The sequence below is a fragment of the Amphiura filiformis genome, chromosome 18, assembly GCF_039555335.1.
Source record: "Amphiura filiformis chromosome 18, Afil_fr2py, whole genome shotgun sequence".
Classification (NCBI taxonomy): domain Eukaryota; kingdom Metazoa; phylum Echinodermata; class Ophiuroidea; order Amphilepidida; family Amphiuridae; genus Amphiura; species Amphiura filiformis.
Window position 1 is genome coordinate 38,505,846 of NC_092645.1, and position 20,081 is coordinate 38,525,926.

Below are 20,081 nucleotides of genomic sequence, written 5' to 3' on the forward strand. Positions count from 1 at the left end.
TAATAACAATAATAATAACAATAATAACAATAACAATAACAATAACAATAACAATAACGATAACAATAACAATAATAATAATAATAATAATAATAATAATAATAATAATAATAATAATAAAGATTGACCTGCATCACTTTTCATGATGCTAGACCCCTTTGGAATAATTTGTGGATTTTTTTTTCTTTTTAGCCCCATACCATGTGAATTTAGATAACTCAGTCTCTTTGTTGTATCTCTCATTTCTGAGAGATTTTGTATGATTATTGTATCTGATCTTAAAAGGCCCGCTTGCTACGTACGACACTGATCCTCCCCCCCTCCTAATCCACTGTAGCCTCTACACAGGATCGTTAACGGGCATTGTTGTCCTTTGCCTACAAGTTTTTGCTTGGGGTCTGGGTGGCTTTTTTCATAACACCAGTACTGTTAGATTTTATTATTTGCTTCATATTCTTCATACTTCTTTCTTACCTTTATCCTCAACATCAGTTACAAGTAAAGAGAACCCTTGTCTTTTGCCGTAACCGTCACTTGTGAATTCAAACAGCAAACTTTCGCTAATGGGGGATATAATACGTGCGACAATCATTTCAAAACCAAGTCGACCAGTATAAGAAAGAGCTTTTGATTCGTTGATAGTTCTAATATACAGAAAGTCATATCCATTTTCAAGTTTGAAGTCAGTGAATTGTACTTGGACCCGCCGCGTGAGTGTCGGTGTTATTGTCCACTTACATAGAATATTGTTCTGATAATAGGCAGGGTAACTTGGTGATTGTATGGTAACAGTGGAGTTTGTAGACAACTGAGTTTCCTCGTTCGGACAATCTGTAAGAAATGATAGGTGACAACGTAATATGGTATAATTGAAGATATAAATAAATTTAAAAAAATCCTTTAAACAAGGAATGGGTGCCCAATGGGAGCTTAAATGTGATGTGCTGAAATGTGACCGTTTGGATACAACTTTCTTCTTTAAAACAATAATATAACATTAATATAGTAAGCAAAGAAAGATTAGGAAATGTAAAGCAAATCCATTACAGTGAGGGAGGTGTAAAATCGTACTGCATGGGATATAAGAGGATTGGTTTCAAATCAAAACGAGTGAAGATCAGGTTACAATTTCGTTACTATTGTTAGGAAATCATTTTGTATGTGCGTGTGGGGTGTTGTTGGAGCAGAATTATTTTATTCAGAATATAGGTTTGCATATTTAATTCTTAAGGACTGTTTTTCAAAGTTGACATATGATATAACGGTAAGTTGTAATACCTGACAATAATTGCATGCCTGGTTATTGAGTTAACGGAAAATCAAGTAAATCTTGTCGCTGTGCACCTGGATCGTACTCCGTGTTCGTAATAGCGCCATCTCTTGAAAAGGGTTTATAGATAACCTAAAAGGCTTTTTATTAATTTCGTATTTCAAGCGTTAATTCCCGGTGTAGGAAACTTGATCGTAGGAAATTTGATTGACAGTGACGTCAGACGCAAACTAGTCTTTTTATCTCTGTCTTCTATTATAATATCAAATTCAAATAAGTAGAAGATATATCAAACGTTAGTCGATCAGTCCAGACATTTCCATTTGACATAACTAGTGGGTTGCAACAACTGACCATTGAAACCCTTCGACAAGTTTTCAATGAGCCCTTTCGCAATTCCAATCGTTCATAATGTTAACGATCTTATATTATGGCTGAGCTCTGTGGCGTAGCGTGAGTCATCCTGAGGGATGCACCGACCCTGACGGGGTTGGATGTTTGGGATATTTTGGGATTTGGAGTCGAAGCAAAACTTCGTTTTTCATTTAGTTACAATGGTGCCAAGATTGGTGTCGCAGCGTACATTGAAATCAAAGTAACCCAAGATTTGAAACTTGTAGCGAAATCCTATTGTCTATTGTTTTCGGCTCTCATTTGATTATTATTCTTGTTTCTTGAATTATGAGATGGTCAAAGAATGTACTATAAATCAATGTCATTATATTCACATCATTAAAAAATATATCAGTATCAGATTTAAGCCACTTTCTGAGTAGGCCTATAAAAATACTGATATTTCTGTATCTGTGCTACACATATCTTTCATTTCAAGAAGTCGCAGACTGATTTTCTATGATGAAGTGTTTTTGAAGGATATGGAAAAAAGTTTGTTCCCCTCTAGAAAATATTGAGAAATATGCTTGCTTATTATGTTTCTGTTCACAAATTATATTGATTCAAAAAGTAAATGAAATATGCAACCTTCAAGTTGAAGACTATAAAATAAATTGAAATTTAAAATTATCTAAAGTGAAACTGGAAAACTGTTTTTGGAGATAAATATCAATTTCGGGTAAACATGTTGGTTTTAATTATTTTGTGCTGGTCGTGGATGAAAAAAAAAATTCAGATTATTATTTTATTTCCTTTCATGCACTCGTGCATTGAGTGCAGGTTTTTGTGTGTATGTGTGTTTTGTTTTATTTATCACAGTGTATATTTTTGCATATTCTGTTTTGATAAGTGTCAAATTTTCATGATATATCTTTGCATGCTTAGAGATAAGACTGTACAAGTAGTATTAAATACGAGTTTGAATATGATAATTTGTAATTATGGGTATACGGTTAATTATGTTAAGATTTTGTCAATGAAATGTCGGGGTTTATATGGTAAACAACAGTGGAAGGATGTTTTACATGATATTCGTAGTCTGCAAACAATATTAATACCATTGATAATTAGTAAGTATGGGTACGGTTAATGATGTTAAGATTATATCAATGAATTGTCGAGGTTTAAATGATAAAAAAAAAAGGAGGGATGTTTTACATTTTATACGTAGTAAATCCGCTTCAATTGTTTGTTTGCAAGACGTTCACTTTGATAAAAATATTGAATGTATGGTAAAAGCAGAATGGGGTGGTGAAGCTTTTTTTAGCTCTTTTACCTCTAATGCAAGAGGAGTAGCCATTTTTCTTAGCAATAAATTAGATTATAAAGTCCACAACACTCGTGCAGACGAAGAAGGAAATTGGTTAGCTGTAGATATATCTATTAATGATATTCGTGTGACACTCTTTTCGATTTATGGTCCAAATGAAGATAAACCGGATTTTTAGAATGAAATCAAAAGACATGTAGAAGAAATAAATAATGCACACTGCATTTTGTGTGGAGATTGAATTTGGTTCAGGATCCAAAACTGGATACCTCAAATTATATTCGAATAAATAACCCAAAAGCGAGAAAAGTAGTTTTGGATATGAAAGATCATTTTGGACTGATAGATCCATGGAGACTTCACAATCAAAATATTCGTAGATACACCTGGCGTCAGCCAACCCCTTTAAAACAATCCAGACTGGACTTTTTTCTTATATCAGAAGAGCTTACAACTTATTATTTAAATTCAGAGATTGAACCTGGATATCGAACAGATCACTCTCTAACTAGTCTTTCGCTTGACATGTCATCTATCAAATATGGAAAAGGATTTTGGAAATTTAACAATTTACTGTTAAGAGATCTCGAGTTTTCGGCTAGGGTAAAAGAACAAATTAAGGAAGTTAAAATTCAATATGCTGCTTCACCGTATAACTTAAATAGTATAAGTCAAATTCCCCCAAGTGAACTTGAGCTGACTATAAATGATCAATTATTTATGGAAGTATTACTTATGGAAATTAGGGGGGAAACGATTAAATATGCTTCAGAAAGGAATAAAAGGAAAAAAAGCAAGGAAAAATTACTAGAAAATGATATAAATAAGTTAGAAGAAGAGCTCGCTAGGTCAAATGATCCTGTTGTTCTTGAAAATATTGATACCAAAAAGTTGGAGTTAGAAGAAATGAGAAGGGAAAAAATGGAGGGAGTTATAATGATATCAAAAGCAAGATGGGTAGAACACGGAGAAAAACCGTCAAAGTATTTTCTGAACTTAGAAAAAGAAATCATGTTAATAAGGCAATTGCCCACTTACAAAACGCAAACGGTGATAATATAAATAATCAAGAACAAATAATGGAAGAAATTCTGAAGTTTTATTCAACATTATATGCATCTAAAGATAATGATTTAAATTTGGAGGAACTTGAACAACATTTATCTAGATCAGATTTTCCGCTGTTAAATGATGATCAGTTCCAAAAACTTGAGGGCGTCTGACTTATCAAGAGCTATTATTTGCTATTAAAAAATGCCAAATAACAAAAGTCCTGGTTCCGATGAATTCACTTCTGAATTTTGGAAGTTCTTTTTCAAGATCTAGGTGAGTTTCTATTACGTTCTCTTAATTACGCTTATGAATCAGGGGAGCTGTCAGTGACACAGAGATTGGGAATTATTACACTCCTTCCAAAAGGAAATAAAGCATACAGTTTTTTAAAAAATTGGCGCCCAATTAGTCTCTTAAGTATAACTTATAAATTAGCTTCTTCGTGTATTGCTGAAAGATTGAAACATATCCTACCGAATTTAATAAATGATGACCAAAAGGCTTTATGAAGGGGCGGTATATTGGGGAAAATATAAGGTTACTTTATGATTTAATTCTGTATACCGAGTTACACGACACGCCAGGTATGTTACTCTTAATAGATTTTGAAAAGGCTTTTGATTCCGTTTCTCACAAATTTATATTTAAAACATTAGATTTTCTCAATTTTGGAACTTCTTTTAAAAAATGGATTAAACTCTTCTACAACAATAGTCAATCTTCAGTTCTGGTAAATGGCAACGCTTCAAAACAATTTAATTTGGGTCGAAGCTGTAGACAGGGTGACCCTTTATCTCCGTACATCTTTTAATCTGTGCGGAGATTTTGGGCTGCCTTATTAGAAAAAATAATTATATTACTGGTATTGAAGTCGAAAATATTCATTGTAAAATTTCTCAATGTGCTGATGATTCCACAGTTATTTTAAATGGAAGCGATGAGAGTTTGGTACAAACATTGAATACTTTGGATTTGTTTGAGAGATTATCTGGTTTTAAAAAAATGAAGACAAAACCAATGTTGTTTTAATACATCGGTTCACTTCGAGGTAAAAATCGAAACCCCAAACTAACAAACAAAAAAATGAATTGGGTGAAAAATGGTAAATTTTCTGTTCTGGGTGTTGATTTTTCAACAAATTTAATGGACATGCCAGAGATTAACTACGAAAAAAGTATGGAGTCGGTGACAGGTTTAATAAAACACTGGTCTAAAAGAAATATAACTGTATTGGGAAGAATAACTGTTGTTAAATCTATTTTGATGCCAAAGTTTAACCACCTTGTTCTTTCTATTCCAAATCCATCTAAATAATTTATTAAGGCCCTGCAAAAGGAATTTTATGATTTTATTTGGAGGGGTAAGAGAGATAAAATAAGTAGAGATCAATTGTCAAATGATTACTCTGATGGTGGTTTAAGATTGGTAAAAGTAGATTTGTTTTTTGAAGCACTTAAAAGTATTTGGATCAGACGAATTGTAAATGGTAATATTGATGAAAAAGGATTGATGTTTTTTGATAAGCTTACCGGCATGAACATTGCAGATCTGGAAAAAGGAGCAAATCATACTTTAAGTACAGTTGCGAAAAGGATACAAAATATATTCTGGAAAGAGGTTCTTTTATCGTGGTCCCATATAAAAAGAATCATACTCCTCAAAAACTTGATGACGTTTTAAAATCATGTTTGTGGGACAACGAGCTATTCAAAATTGGTGGAAAAGAAATTAATTACAAGAAATGGCGCACATCGGGAATTTGTTTCATTTCGGACCTGGTTCATGCCGATAGTAATCGTTTTCTTTTCTTGAATGAAATTGAAGCTAGGTATGATTTGAAAATGAATCCTTTAGAATATAATGGTGTACTTCGTGCAATTAAAAGCAATTTTAAGCATATATTCCAGGCAAATATTCCAATGTACCCAGTCCCAAAACCTTTTATTCCTTTTCATTTGAGTCTGATCCTTCAGGATAAAAAAGGTTGCAAATCACTTTGTAATCAACTAATGAATATAAAGGGTCCAAAAGCAAAACAAAATTGGAGCGAAAAATTGGGCTTCCCTTTTCAAGATGATGAATGGAAGATGCAGTGTTTGATACCTTTTAAATGCACAATAGACGTAAAATTGCGGTGGTTTCAGTATAGAATTCTAAATAGAATCTTAACCACCAATACCTTCATGTATAAAATCAACCAAAGAAATAACAATTTGTGCACATTTTGTAATGAGGAATCTGAAACAATTAAGCACATCTTCACAGAATGTAAAAAGGTGAAACCAATTTGGGTTCAGCTACAAACCTGGTGTTTACAAAAAGTTGGTATTCCTGTTACCTTAAATCAAAACCATATTCTTTTGGAACAGACATAAAAAGAGTAATCATGCTGTAAATTTGATTATTATCTTAACCAAATTTTATATTTATAGAAGAAGATGTCAAAATTCGTCGCTCTCCTTTTTACCTCTTCAAAAAGAAATTGAAAATTATCACATTCTGGAAAGATTTATTTATTTAAAAGACTTAAATTACAAAATATATCAACGTAAATGGCAGGTTTGGAGGGCCTATTTAATTAATGCATGCGATGATTTTTGTATACACTATTATATTTGAAAAATGTGCTGTGATAAATTGTTCTTTCTATTTGTTTTGTATTGTTGATGTTTTGTGTTGTATTAAAAACCCGGTAGAGTAAGATATGTAATATGTTTAAGGAATAACAAATTTGATTTGCCGGAGAAAAAAAAAAATAAAAAAAAAAAAAAATTAAAATATATCAATGTTATTGTTTATCACATATTTTGATCCTCCAAATGCATGAACAATAACAATAATCCAATGAGAGCTGAACAGATTTCCTTCAATGCATACTGAATACAAGGAATACGATTTTGATGCAACTTTCAAATATTGGGTTACGTTCAATTAAATAATATTTACTTCTTGGTATATGTTTATAATACATCGTCTACATTTTCTGCCATCTTTAAACGTGCATGAATAAATTCAATCATAATGGCGCGCTTATTTGCCAGGAATGTGTAAAATGTCCTTTACTTACCGTTACAGCGGAATGATTCCTGGATGATCTCCAAAGCTGTTTTGCAAAGGGCATACTCTAGGCAAGGAAAATAAGAGATGAAATCAAAATTCGACCGGCGGACGGAACTGCCCGGATCTGCTCGGAACCGGCGATTGACCGGCGGACGACCAAAGTATATATTCATTAGAAATTTAAAAAATGGAAAAAATAGTGTCTTTTGATCTTTTCCGCAACCAGCAGCCTTATCAAAATATGTTGTCCTGTTGTATTTTGTTTTCGTAGTCGATTACATCACATCTAAGTAATCAAAAGACGGGATATGCCACAAAAGATGACTAATCCTTCACCTGTAGCAAATTTATACGCAATTTTATTTTTTTTACACTTTCGCTGGTATCACAGAATAAGCCTTTTGAAAGCATTTAGTTATCGTGTTAAATATTTGTACAATTTGTGACTCGACTTTTCATACCCCACCTGACCCCACTTTTTATCGTTATAATAAATATGTTCAACTATTATAATGAATATTATAATGTATAAATGAAGTATACTGAATTGCAATCTCTTTATAAATAAATCACATTATAATCGCTAAATGTGTACTTACCGCCATTTGGTACATCAGTAACTAATAACGAGAATCCTCGATATGTGCCCACGTCGTCTGTTGTGAATTCAAATACTAAACTTTCGTTGATGGGAGATATAATACGTGCGTCAGGCGTGTCATCACCAGAATAAGTAAGAGCCCTTGGTTTGTTGATAGTTCCAACATAAAAATTGTCATATCCATTTTCAATATTGAAGTCCAAGAATTGGACTAGTACCCTCCTCGTCGCTGATGGTGTTACTGTCCACTCACATCGAAGGTTGTTTGTATAATATGCAGGGTAACCAGGTGATTCTATGGAGACTGACTGGTCTAAAGATAACTGAGTTTCTTCGTTGGGACAATCTGTGTAATATTATAGGTGACAACATGTTGTGGGACATGAGAGCACATCAGCCAATATCAAATTGCATTCTGAATACGAAGAATGTCCTTCTGATATCAAATAATTTAGATTTTTTAAATTTGTAGATGTAATACACATTTAATGACAAATTATTAAAATTGATCTTTTGATATTAAATACCCCTCGAAGTAAACTATATAAATCTAATGATATGTACTTAAAGTGTAATTAGCTGGGATGATAAGCCTTCGACCAATGGAAAATTGACCTTTTGTATTGAATATATAGATCCTCAAAAAAAAAAAAAAAAACACCCAACAAATTAGGTCTTTTGGGGAAAAAAGTATTATCTTTAATTTGAAACGTTAACATTTTCAATTGATCGTCGGCTTTTCATCCCAGCTACATACACTTTAAGAACATATCATTAAATTTATAAAGTTTACTTCGAGGACTGTTATATATGAAATTTTAATAATTTGTATTATATCGCGAATTTCAGAAAATCAAAATTATTTGATGTCAGAAGGACATTCTTCGTATTATTGAATGCAACTCGATGTCTGATGTGCTCTCATGTCTCACAAAATTACTACCAAACGCTCATACCAGGGATCTTAAGGCTGTAACAAATTAAAACTAGTATATAACATGGACATTAACTACAACTATTTTCATAGCGCCTTTGCCAAAATTTACAAAGCACCATGAAAATAGATTAACACAAAAACATTTATAAGCAATACAAAACAACAACAATTCATTGAAATATGTCTTGAGAAGAGACTTGAATCTTTCTTCATTGGTAGCATTGCGAATATTGATTAGGAGGTTGTTCCAGAGCCGTCGCCATGGATGATCACTTGTCAATGATTTATTTCTGCTTCTGTAAGTCCATTCGATCTTTTCATTCTAAGTAATATATAGTTTTGTTTTAATTTTCCCGAATTATCATGATTGTCTTTACAAAAATATAGAGCGCTTCTTTTAGTTTCCATAAATGTCTGCCTTTTTCTTACCTTTGCAGTTGAATGAATCGCGGATAATCTCCAAACCATTTTGACATAGATTGTAATCTAATTTTAAGAGAATAAGATATAGATATATATTTTATTGCAAAATTTAAATAGACATAAAAACATTCTTTATTAAGCATTATAATGTTATGTTAGATGATTTCAATTAGAAAATATGGCAGTTTACTTTTACGATAACTACACATATTAATGCCTTCATAGTCATGGAGCTTTCATTGATGTGCAATTATTATTGTGATACCAATTATGGTATCTCCGATGGCACTTTTGACCTTTTATTATGGTCTAGAACAATTACAAAACAGGATGCAGCTATTTTCAATAATCAGCTATAGTTAAATCTCTACGATATACGATGCCTAGTTAAAGGGCAGGTCTATTGCAAAAACAAGTTTATCTCTATTCGAAGAGAATAATTCGTTGCAATTTTTTATGCGTATTTCTCCTGAAAAAAGAGAAATCGTGTGGGTAAAGTTCGGTCTCGTACGTGTTTTTCCTCCGTTTGAAGCGAAATTAATTTTAAAGGCAGCGGCTGATGACGTAAGTAAATGAAGCGGACGCCGTGTACGTAATCTGTTATCGCATACTTGTTCGACTAATATTTCCATCGTAATAATAAAACGACGGTCCCATCGTTTTATTCAAAATCGAAGATTTTGACAAAACTACAGCACCTAAAGTCGTGATTTCTTCAGAGTATCTTTGTTTACTAAAGTACATTACAATCGTGTAAAACCAGAATTTAAAATTTTTGAGGGGTTCTCCTCAGCAAATGTTAAAATATGGCTTTAATTCAGAGTTTTTCTGTGAACAACAACAGTATACGTTCTGTGCATTGAGGATGCTTATAGTCCTTTCTCGCAAAGCAGGCACAGTCATTTCATTTCATGACGTTTACTTTTTTCTAGGTCAAATCTGTCTCGTTCGAGGGAATTCATCGCTTAAGTTGTTTTTTGCGGAATATCAATTTTAAACGCCTTATTTTCTCAAAAACAGTCTTTTCATTGTCCTCATAATATTAGCTTGCCAATGATATGATGTTGTCCGACCAATATATATGACCTTTTCTCTTCGAATGAATACTGGAATTACTTTCAGGTATCGCATGCAATTATTTTGTTCTTAGATTATACAGAGATCAAAAAAAAAAATGCCTTCTTTCTATTCAACATCCTTCTTTTTCGTGGTGTCTTTTTCAAATGGTCTGTACCCAAACTTTGCACACACAGGGATACACATCCGAATCATAACAAATGTGTAGGAAGAGATAGATTTATATGTTATCTATTATTTGTGTAATCACAATGACTCACAATAAAGTACCTCGATTAGTTTGCAAAATAGCATCAAATTGGCACGATGTGGGGAGGGGCATCCCACATCGAATCGGAAAGTTTTGAAAAATCCCATTGAAAATTGTTAAAAATCGGCAGGTGCTTCGTCAATCACGCTCGATGTACCCAACAATGCAATACAGGATCGATCATTTCAACTCACTCTCTATAATAAGGTCAATGTTATTAAAGATAAAAAAAACACGCTTGTAGCCCTTCAAAATAAATGATTTCAAAGCAAATTATACAAATCATTTAACCGCTTTATGAGTTGTTTACCTCCATCCTCTGCATCAGTTACTAATATTGAGAATCCTCGATCTGTGATAATAATGCTTGATGTGAATTCAAATTGTAAACTTTCGTTTATGGGAGATATGAAAGATACGTCAGACGTGTCATAACCAGGATAACCAGAATAAGTAAGAACCCTTGGATTTTGGATAGTTCCAACATACAAAATATCATATCCATCGTCAAGTTTGAAGAACAGGAATTGCACTAGGATCCTCCTCATCGCTGATGGTGTTACTCTCCACTCACATTGAATGTCGTTTTGATAATAAGCAGGGTAGCCGGGTGATTGTATGATAATGGACTCATTTAATGATAACGTAGTTGCCTTGTTTGGACAGTCTGTGTGAAAATAGAAGACATAGGTAATGGTTATAACCAAATCCCAGGGGTGTCACTCCCATTGTGGCCTGTTCACCATCCACGATAATAAAAACGCGTAAAAAGTGTAGTTTTTCGTGGGTAGGCACGATACGCACGTATCGTGTTCAGGATGTCAAAACATGAAAAATCTGCAAAAAGGGTAGCAAAATTGCAATGGTTAATACGCGGAAATGAAATTTAGGGTATGAAATTTGATGCAAGGAATAAAATCCCTGTTTAGGGTGTGAAAACAGGCGCGTGCTACCTGTTTAGGGTATCATTTTAGCCAAGGGTTAAATCCTTGTTTAGGGTGCTTTTTAATAGCTGATTATCGCGGATGGTGTACAGGCCACAATGGGAGTGACCCCCTGAACCAAATTTGATTTAAAGCATAACAAAAAGGAAGTCAAACCATGCATCTACCATTGTCATTAATATTTTATTCGTATGTTATAGGATAAATCTTTTTAAATGAATAGAAATCTAAGGTTTATTTCTCCTAATAGGTCCATTTGGTTAAAAAAAATTGTAATTATTCTCATATTCCAGGCATGTTACAATGTTTTTCGCACTTCACTTACCGTAGCAGTTGAACGATTCGCGGATGATCTCCAAACCATTTTGACAAAGTGTATACTCTAGTCAATGAAAATAAATACGTATTTAAATAGAAATGTCAAAACTAGAAACATTGTTGATTAAATGCTTCTTATATTAACCATGTTGACCGGGTTGAAGCCCGCCCGGGGGGCACTCACATAAATAGTCTGTACGCATGAGTGACAAAAAGAAAACAAGTAAAAAGGGGTGTTTTTCTTAGGCAAGGCAAGTTACGCACGTCTAGGGTTAGGGTCTAAAAACACTTATTTTCAAGAATAAGGGTACTTTTCTGAAACTGAACAACTTGTTTTGGGAACCTTTTCAAATTTTCGGTAAATTATGAGTCCAAAAGAGGTACATTTGTTGCATTTTTACTAGCCAAAAACTCATTAGGGGTAAATGCTATAATAAATTAACATATTAAGGGCTAAATTTGCTGGTAGGGTAAAACTCGTTTAGGGGACACGCATGCGTACACTATCATACTTGAGTGGCCCTCCTGCGGTAGCCCAGAGATATAGTAATTCACGTAAGCATGTGTATTAAAATACGTTATGATAATGCTTCTGTGATACGCATGTCAGCTCTGGTACAGCATGTCAGTAAAATGCAGTAGTACATCCTAACCGTAAGAAATGTATCTTTCTAGTCGATCATTGCATAAATAGTTGCTTCAAACAAGTTTTGATTTCATTCGCTTATCTTACCTCCATAGCCTACATTAGTTAGTAATAATATAATACTTATTTTGGACGTCTGTTGTGAATTCTAACTCACACAAACCTATTCAAAAGCATGCTTTATAAATCGATCCCATGTCACTTTATACGTTTCTTACCTCCATCTTCTACATCAGTTACTAATAATGAGAATCCTTGGTCTGTGATGCTAAGGTCTGATGAGAATTCAAATTGTAAACTTTCGTTAATGGGGGATATTATAGTTGCGTCAGGCGTCTCATAACCAGGATAACCAGAATAGGTAAGAACCCTTGGATTTTGGATAGTCCCAACATACAATATGTCCTGTCCATGATCAAGTTTGAAGAACAGGAATTCCACTAGGACCCTCCTCATCGCTGATGGTGTTACAGTCCACTCACATTGAATGTTGTTCGAATAATAATTATACGCAGGGTTGATCATATAATATGCCGGGTATCCAGGTGATTGTATAGTCATGGAGGCGTTTAAAGTCAGCTTAGTTTCATCGTTTGGACAATCTGTGGTGAATTATTAATGACAAAATATTAATGCTATAAAGAATTGAAATAAGTAGTAGTGGTAGTGGTAGTGGTAGTGGTAGTGGTAGTAGTAGTAGTAGGTCCTGCGCCATATACTGGGGTATCCAAAAAGGTGGTTTTGTTACATTTTGACGTGCAGTATGAATTACAAAACATTGTCTCCTGAGTATTTCTTCACCCAGAAGGCTTATTAAGGCCTTAAATGTAAGCTAATTTATTCTTTATTACTCATGTAAAGTGCTGTTTTCAAATCATCTTTCATTATTTTTTCATGGCATTTTAAATGAAATGTGCCAAGGGTGGTTGAGGATTAGGGGGAGGAGGATTAGGGGGAGGGACTGTACAAAGTCTATGCAGAATCGCACTTTTTCACTATATCATTTGTAATTTTGTTAATTTTTGTTAGCAAACCTTAATGGAAATAATAATATTTGGTCTCATTTCAAAGGGAAAATGTTGCAGTTAGATATTATTAAATTGATTTTATTATAACAAAACCCCTAGGGAGAGCAGCGGTTGTTCTCTCGCCTTGCACCACCGAGGTCCTGGGTTAAAGCCCCGGCGCGGCCCAAGCACTCATGTGCACTTGGTCCATGCTCGCTCTCGCAGGTTTTCTCCGGGATCTCCGGTTTCCCCCTGCTTTTTGGCTTTTTTAAACTAAAATTTTACACACTAATTAGACACCCTGCGTAGTGGGTAAACAAGTAGCCATTTTCACTTCTGCTTTCCACATTTGCCAATTTATGTAATTTAGGCCTATAGGCCTACAATAATAGGGAAAACTTTTCCACGAAAGGCTTCATGGACCATCATTTCAAAACATTTTGGCTTTTCTAAACTAAAATTTTACACACTAATAGTGCCAAAATGGGCCATCAAATCGCTTCAATTAGGTATTCATTTTGGAAAAGTTTCTTACTTCTGAGACACCCCCCCCCCTCCTTCGCGCAAGCGCGACATTTTTACTGTATTTATTGATTTCCCCCCACTGTCAGTGTGTCCCCCCCACTTTCACAAACGGATTTACGCCCCTGGTCTCGGAGTAGGTTTAAGTTCATTCTCAGTGTCATGCATAATTCGGCACGCAACTAATTGTCTAGTCTGGTCTTCAAGGCAAAAGGCAACACATATTTTTGCTAATTAAATGTAGAAACTACGTTTTACCTGGGCAGCAAACTGATTGCAAAACATTCATATTACCTACTAAATACAACCACACACAGTATTTTATTGTGTATACTGCCTTTTACGTGTACTGATTAAAACACCTGCATCTCAAGTATAAATTGATATACATAACCAACCAATATCGAGTTTTAATTAGCCTGAATCTTTACATTCGAGAACCTATGGTGTATGGACGTATGGACGGCCTATACTCTATCTAGAGGCGACTAATATTTGACCAATGAGGTGGATTGTACTTTACAAGCACACTGAATGTTCACTGGTCAATGCCCCAGCAAACACAAAACGTTTTCGTCATCATTCGCTAAATATAATAAAAGGTTGTCAGAAAACGTTTAAATATCGGGTTATATAAAGGGTATATTAAGAGTATAAATCGTTTTCGTAACCTTAAAAAACATTTAATGGTTATTAAAAGGTTTTGAAAAAAACATTTTAAGAACATTTCTGTGTTTTCTGGGTTCAAACATTTTAACATAATGTTATTTTAGTATTGACACAATATTTGGCAAAAATGTTTGTAAAAATAGTTTACAATAACATTTTTTTAAAACATTTAAAAATATTGTTGTAGTGTGTTTTTCATACAAAACGTTTTAAAACGTTATCATGACCTTTATATAACCCGACATTTTAATGTTATTAAAACGTTTTTACCTAAACCAAAAGCCAAAATATAACTTATTTAAAACGTTTTTAAAACGTTTTTGTGTTTGCTGGGTGTCTATCGTCCGTATCTTTAATTAGGCCAACTGCTGAATATGCTTATAAACTTAGCTATACCGCGTCTTAAACCCTAACCTAACCAGTCTCAAATGAACCTTTTGTCGTCATTATTTTGATTTACTGTCATAATAATGCGCTGACGTTCACAATATTCCATTGTATTGTTCACAAATTAAGCCGATAATAGTACCAATCCTTGCCATTTGCAATCAAAATCGAGACCTTTTGTCATATTTTGATTTATTGTCATAATACGGCACTAACGTCAGCAACATTCCATTACATTGTTATTTTCATATCACAAACCAAGCAGAAAATGGTAACAATCCGTGCCATTTTCAATCAAAACGTGTTAACGTCTTTCATACAATTTTTGGCAATTATCACCTTGAGTAATATTATGCTTTGTCCCACAGGCGTCAGATATATGACTTTGAAAACTTTAATTATCTGCCGTTCTGGTTGTTGCAGATACATAATGACGCATAATTACTTCCAATCCACTTGTAATTTTATCACATCACGTGGAATTTATGTGTTAAAAGGGAATCTGTAAGGGAATCTCCGTTAAGCTGTTTTCATCAAATATTACCAAAAAGGTTAATAATTGACTTTTTTTCTACTCAAATAAGGCATAGGTCTGTACATGAATTTGTTTGGAATTCTTTCGAACTAGCAACAAATTGGGTGCAATATTATGGTACCAGGATAGCGACTTTGATTGACTCGTTAAATCACACCCTGTATAATTTTACATAGAAATTATGTTTTTTTAATGACACACTATATACTTTTGTGTGGCATAATTTAACATTTTTACTGTAATCTGCAACATTCAAGTCATTCTGGGGTATATTTGGGTATTCATTTGTTAATACTTGGCCAAATAATGTGTACATAAACAGTTATCTAAATATTTTATATAAATTTTGTACAGGTATTTGGCACACCCTGTATATTTTAACTTTAGGTAAAACTTAAACAAACTGTTTATTTTGTGAAAGCTTTGTCATTATAATATTCAAAAATATCACAATTATTGCTAAAATCATTTCAGTGAAAAATAAATAGTTAAATTACACGGACAAGTTTTCAAGCACTTTCTTTTTGTTTCACCCTGTGTATATATTTTGGGCAACCCTGTATATCAACTTGAAACTCAAAAAGTTATTATCCCTATATTATAAGCTATCCGAAAATATATACTTTTGCTATTGTCAGATTTATGGAAAAAAATGTTACAGCACTTTATACCACACCACCTCTGATTTTCAACAATTTGTGACATGTAACACAAAGGTACCCCAGTTTATGACACAGGACCAGTAGTAGTAGTAGTAGTAGTAGTAGTAGTAGTAGTAGTAGTAGTAGTAGTAGTAGTAGTAGTAGTAGTAGTAGTAGTAGTAGTAGTGGTAGTAGTAGTAGTAGTAGCAGTAGTAGTCGTAGTCGTAGTAATTCAAACATTAGTCGAGGCATTTCCATTTGACATAACAAGTGAGTTAAATCGACTAAACATATAATTCGTACTGAACCTGAATAAATAAATAAAATGTATGCCTTGCCAAAAATCACTCCCACCATTTCCCCTTCCTCTTCCCCTTATCATCATAATAAAAATCCCAAGAAATTAAAAAAAATTTAAAGTGATGAAAAGAACACATTTCAAGGTGATAAAAAAATCCTCATAATTTTTTCTCACAAAAAATAAAAACATAACAAATCAAAAACTTTTTTGTCACAAGTTACCAAAAACATATTAAACCAATGAGTGAGGAAAATCTCACTTTTTTCCTTAGAAAAATAATTTACAAAAAACCCAAAAAACAAGGAATCAAACATTTACAAATGACGAATGTGATGAAAAATATCCTCACTGTTTTCATCACAAAATAATTAGAAAGATAAAAACAAAACTTTTTCCTCACAAAATAATTTCAAACATAGGCCTACGAAGCAAAAAAAAGTGAGGAAAAATTGAGGATTTATTTCCACATTTCTTGTTTTCCCTAAATCGTGATGCAGCTACTTAAAGCCGTAAATTATTGTTCGATTTCGGCTTCTTGCCGACACTTATTGTCGGAGGTACATTTTTGCCCTCCATGAGCGATAAACCAAGCTGACGGATTTGCCTTAGATTTGTAAGGTGCACTTTTGAGTCGGTAATCTTTGTGTATTTGGGAAAAATAGATTTCCTCCGTAGTTGATTTCCATAGCAACTGTAGAAATTCAAGAATATCTGCTCTAATTTCTCCTCTCCTATGAACACTCATTCATTCTCAAGCATATGTATTATTTACATACCCAGCAAACACAAAACGTTTTCGACATCATTCGCAAAAAGTTATAAAAGGTTGTCAGAAAACGTTTAAATGTCAGGTTATATAACGGGTATATTAAGAGTACAAAATGTTTTCATAACCTTAAAAAACATTTTTTGATAATCTACTGCTCAGCAAACAAAAATGTTTTAGAGAAAACGTTTAAATATCGGGTTATATAAAGGGTATAAAAACGTTTTAATAACATTCCAAAAACATTCTTGAACACCTGATACAATTTACAAAACATTCTAAACAGAATGTTATTTTGGGGTTGAAAAAATATTTTGCGAAAAATGTTTGCCCAAAATATTTTTAAAACGTTTTCATGACCTTTATATAACCCGACATTTAAATGTTATTAAAATGTTTTGAAAAAACATTTTAAGAATATTTTAACATAATGTTATTTAAATATTGACAAAATGTTTGGCAAAAATATTTGCAAAAATAGTTTACAAACACATTTAAAAAATATTGTTGTAGTGTGTGTTCATACAAAACGTTTTAAAACGTTATCATGGCCTTTATATAACCCGACATTTTAATGTTATTAAAACGTTTTTACCTAAACCAAAAGCCAGATTATAGCTTACTTACAACGTTTTTAAAACGTTTTTGTGTTTGCTGGGTAGTTTACCCTTTAAATTAAACGTTTCTTGCATTAATACAAGGGAATGGTTTATTTCTTCTGCATTGGGTCCAATTGATTACGTGATTTTTGGTCAACTTAGTTTGGTGGTTCATATTTTTTCTGCTGCATTAGGTCCATTTGATATACTTAACAAGCTATCACTTTTTTCCAGGAATGTATATTTCGTTGGTTGCATTACATAGTGTCGGATCTGCACTTTACGGTAAAATCCATAGTGACGGATGTTGAGATCTCAAAATAATTGTGCAAAAAATAGTGACGGATAACTTTTGCAATCTATTACATACATGAGATGTACGATATTACTACATATTAACGTTTGAAAATATCTTTAATAGACGCGTGAATTTGCTGAACATTAATGGCAAGTTTGTAATCTATCCTCAATACAATTTACCTACTCAACGTTTTCCCGATGTCAATTTTTTGATAAATTTGCGATCAACATTCGTCACTATGTAAAACACCCTGGGTTTAACATACGTCACTATATAATGCACCCGCGTGTAATAATACTCTTCACTTACCGTAGCAGTTGAATGATTCGCGGATGATCTCCAGACCATTTTGACAAAGGATATACTCTAGTCAAAGAAAATTAATATGTTTTAAATAGACACAAGTAGAGAACATTTTAAAGTGTTTATTTTATTGTTGAATGTTTTTATCATGGCTAACGTCATTTACTCATTTTGGTTTTTTTTTTTTTTTTTTTTTGTTTTTTTGGCTTTTGTGAAATAATCGTTTTATAATCGCTTAGTTATATTTTTCTTACCTCCATCTTCTACATCAGTTACTAATAATGAGAATCCTTGATCTCTGATTTTGTCGTTTGTTGTTTGTGAAATAATCGTTTTATAATCGCTTAGTTATATTTTTCTTACCTCCATCTTCTACATCAGTTACTAATAATGAGAATCCTTGATCTCTGATTTTGTCGTTTGTTGTGAATTCAAATCGTAAACCTTCGTTAATGGGGGAAATGATAGGTACGTCAGAGGTCTCGTATCCAAGAAAACCAGAATAAGCAAGAACGCGTGGATTCTGAATAGTTCCAACATACAAAATGTCAACTCCTGGTTCAAGTTGGAAGTCCAGGAATTGCAATTGGACCCTTCTCATCGTTGATGGCGCCACTCTCCACTCACATCCAATGTTGTTCGTATAATTTGAAGGGTAGCCAGGTGATTGTATGGTAACGGAGGAGTTTAAAGACAACTGAATGTCCTCGCTGAGACAAGCTGTGAAATCATATAATCATACTTTCTGAATCAGTCGAAAACGTCGGAATCATTTCAATATAATAGAGTACGTTTGACATCTGACCCCTGTATCGATAATGCCCTTTTAAAACCAATCTTCCGAAATCCTACACAATTTCAAATGTTGCATATTTGAACTTTATAGCCCCCTCCCCGCCAATTGCCCTAAATTATTTGTCAAAACTTTTAGTGCACAGAGCTTGTAATTTGAGCACAAAAATGATATGATTTGTAAATCGGAGAGAGCTATGTTAGTATAGTTTGAGATCAGGAGTCTATACCTAGCTGTTTGCTAGTTTGGAATGGTCGGTAGAGTTTTTTAAGTTTTTTCACATAGCTTCTATAATTGTTTGACTTCTTTTGAATCTTCGTTTAGCCATTTGATATTAGTATGAGATTGTATAAAGTAAATAAAAAAATATATAAACACAAAGTATCAATCTCTTTTTAGAAGGTATGGTGGTTCTGAAAAGAGCCGTTGGGTTTTGTATGATAGACCTTTAGTTTCTTCTGTTTTGAGATGCTGGTTTATGGAGAGGTGCTTTTTGTTCTGCTTTGTTGGAGAGATTCAGAAAAAAAGCCCTATAGCTCTTTCAATCTGTTCTCCGTCTGAGATTTCCCGTCGTATGGTGTCTTGAGCTGACTGGCGAAGGTCTTCCAATCTGTTGTCTAAGTTGGCGATAATTTGAAGGAGATATTTGGTGACTTTCTTGAGTCTTCTCTCGTATTTTGCTGTTATTCTTTACCATTCTTCGTGGAATTCGGCAGAGAAGGCAACGGTACCTGGTAGCAGTGATGATTTTGGCGGCAAGCTAACCAGTTGGGTCTTATAGTTTAGTCAACTTCTAGATCTTTTTAAAAGATGTTGAGTTCTCTCTCTGATGCTGATGATATCTCTTGATATATTGGAAAGGCTTTTTTACAATGTTCCAATTATCTGCAGTAAGTTTGGGTTCTCTTCTAGGTCTAGATATTGAGCCGCCATACCTTCTAAAAAGAGATCGATACTTATGTTTATATGTACTTTTATTAACTTATATCGCGATACACTGTGGAGAAAGAAAAGT

At 33.4% G+C, this 20,081-nt stretch overlaps 1 protein-coding gene across 1 annotated transcript in view; it reads right to left on the bottom strand.

Moving 5' to 3' along the window:
- LOC140139138 (CUB and sushi domain-containing protein 3-like) overlaps positions 1–18,332 on the bottom strand; it is a 34,158-nt gene extending 15,826 nt beyond the window's left edge. Inside the window, exons 1-8 of the mRNA XM_072160918.1 lie at positions 18,280–18,332; positions 12,461–12,844; positions 11,604–11,660; positions 10,645–11,001; positions 9,014–9,070; positions 7,646–7,993; positions 7,054–7,110; positions 475–831 (exon numbers count right to left, since the gene is read on the bottom strand). Coding sequence (XP_072017019.1) covers positions 475–831; positions 7,054–7,110; positions 7,646–7,993; positions 9,014–9,070; positions 10,645–11,001; positions 11,604–11,660; positions 12,461–12,803 — 1,576 coding nt within the window. The 5' untranslated portion in view covers positions 12,804–12,844; positions 18,280–18,332. The remainder of the gene's footprint in view (positions 1–474; positions 832–7,053; positions 7,111–7,645; positions 7,994–9,013; positions 9,071–10,644; positions 11,002–11,603; positions 11,661–12,460; positions 12,845–18,279) is intronic.
- Between the last annotated feature and the right edge of the window lie 1,749 nt (positions 18,333–20,081).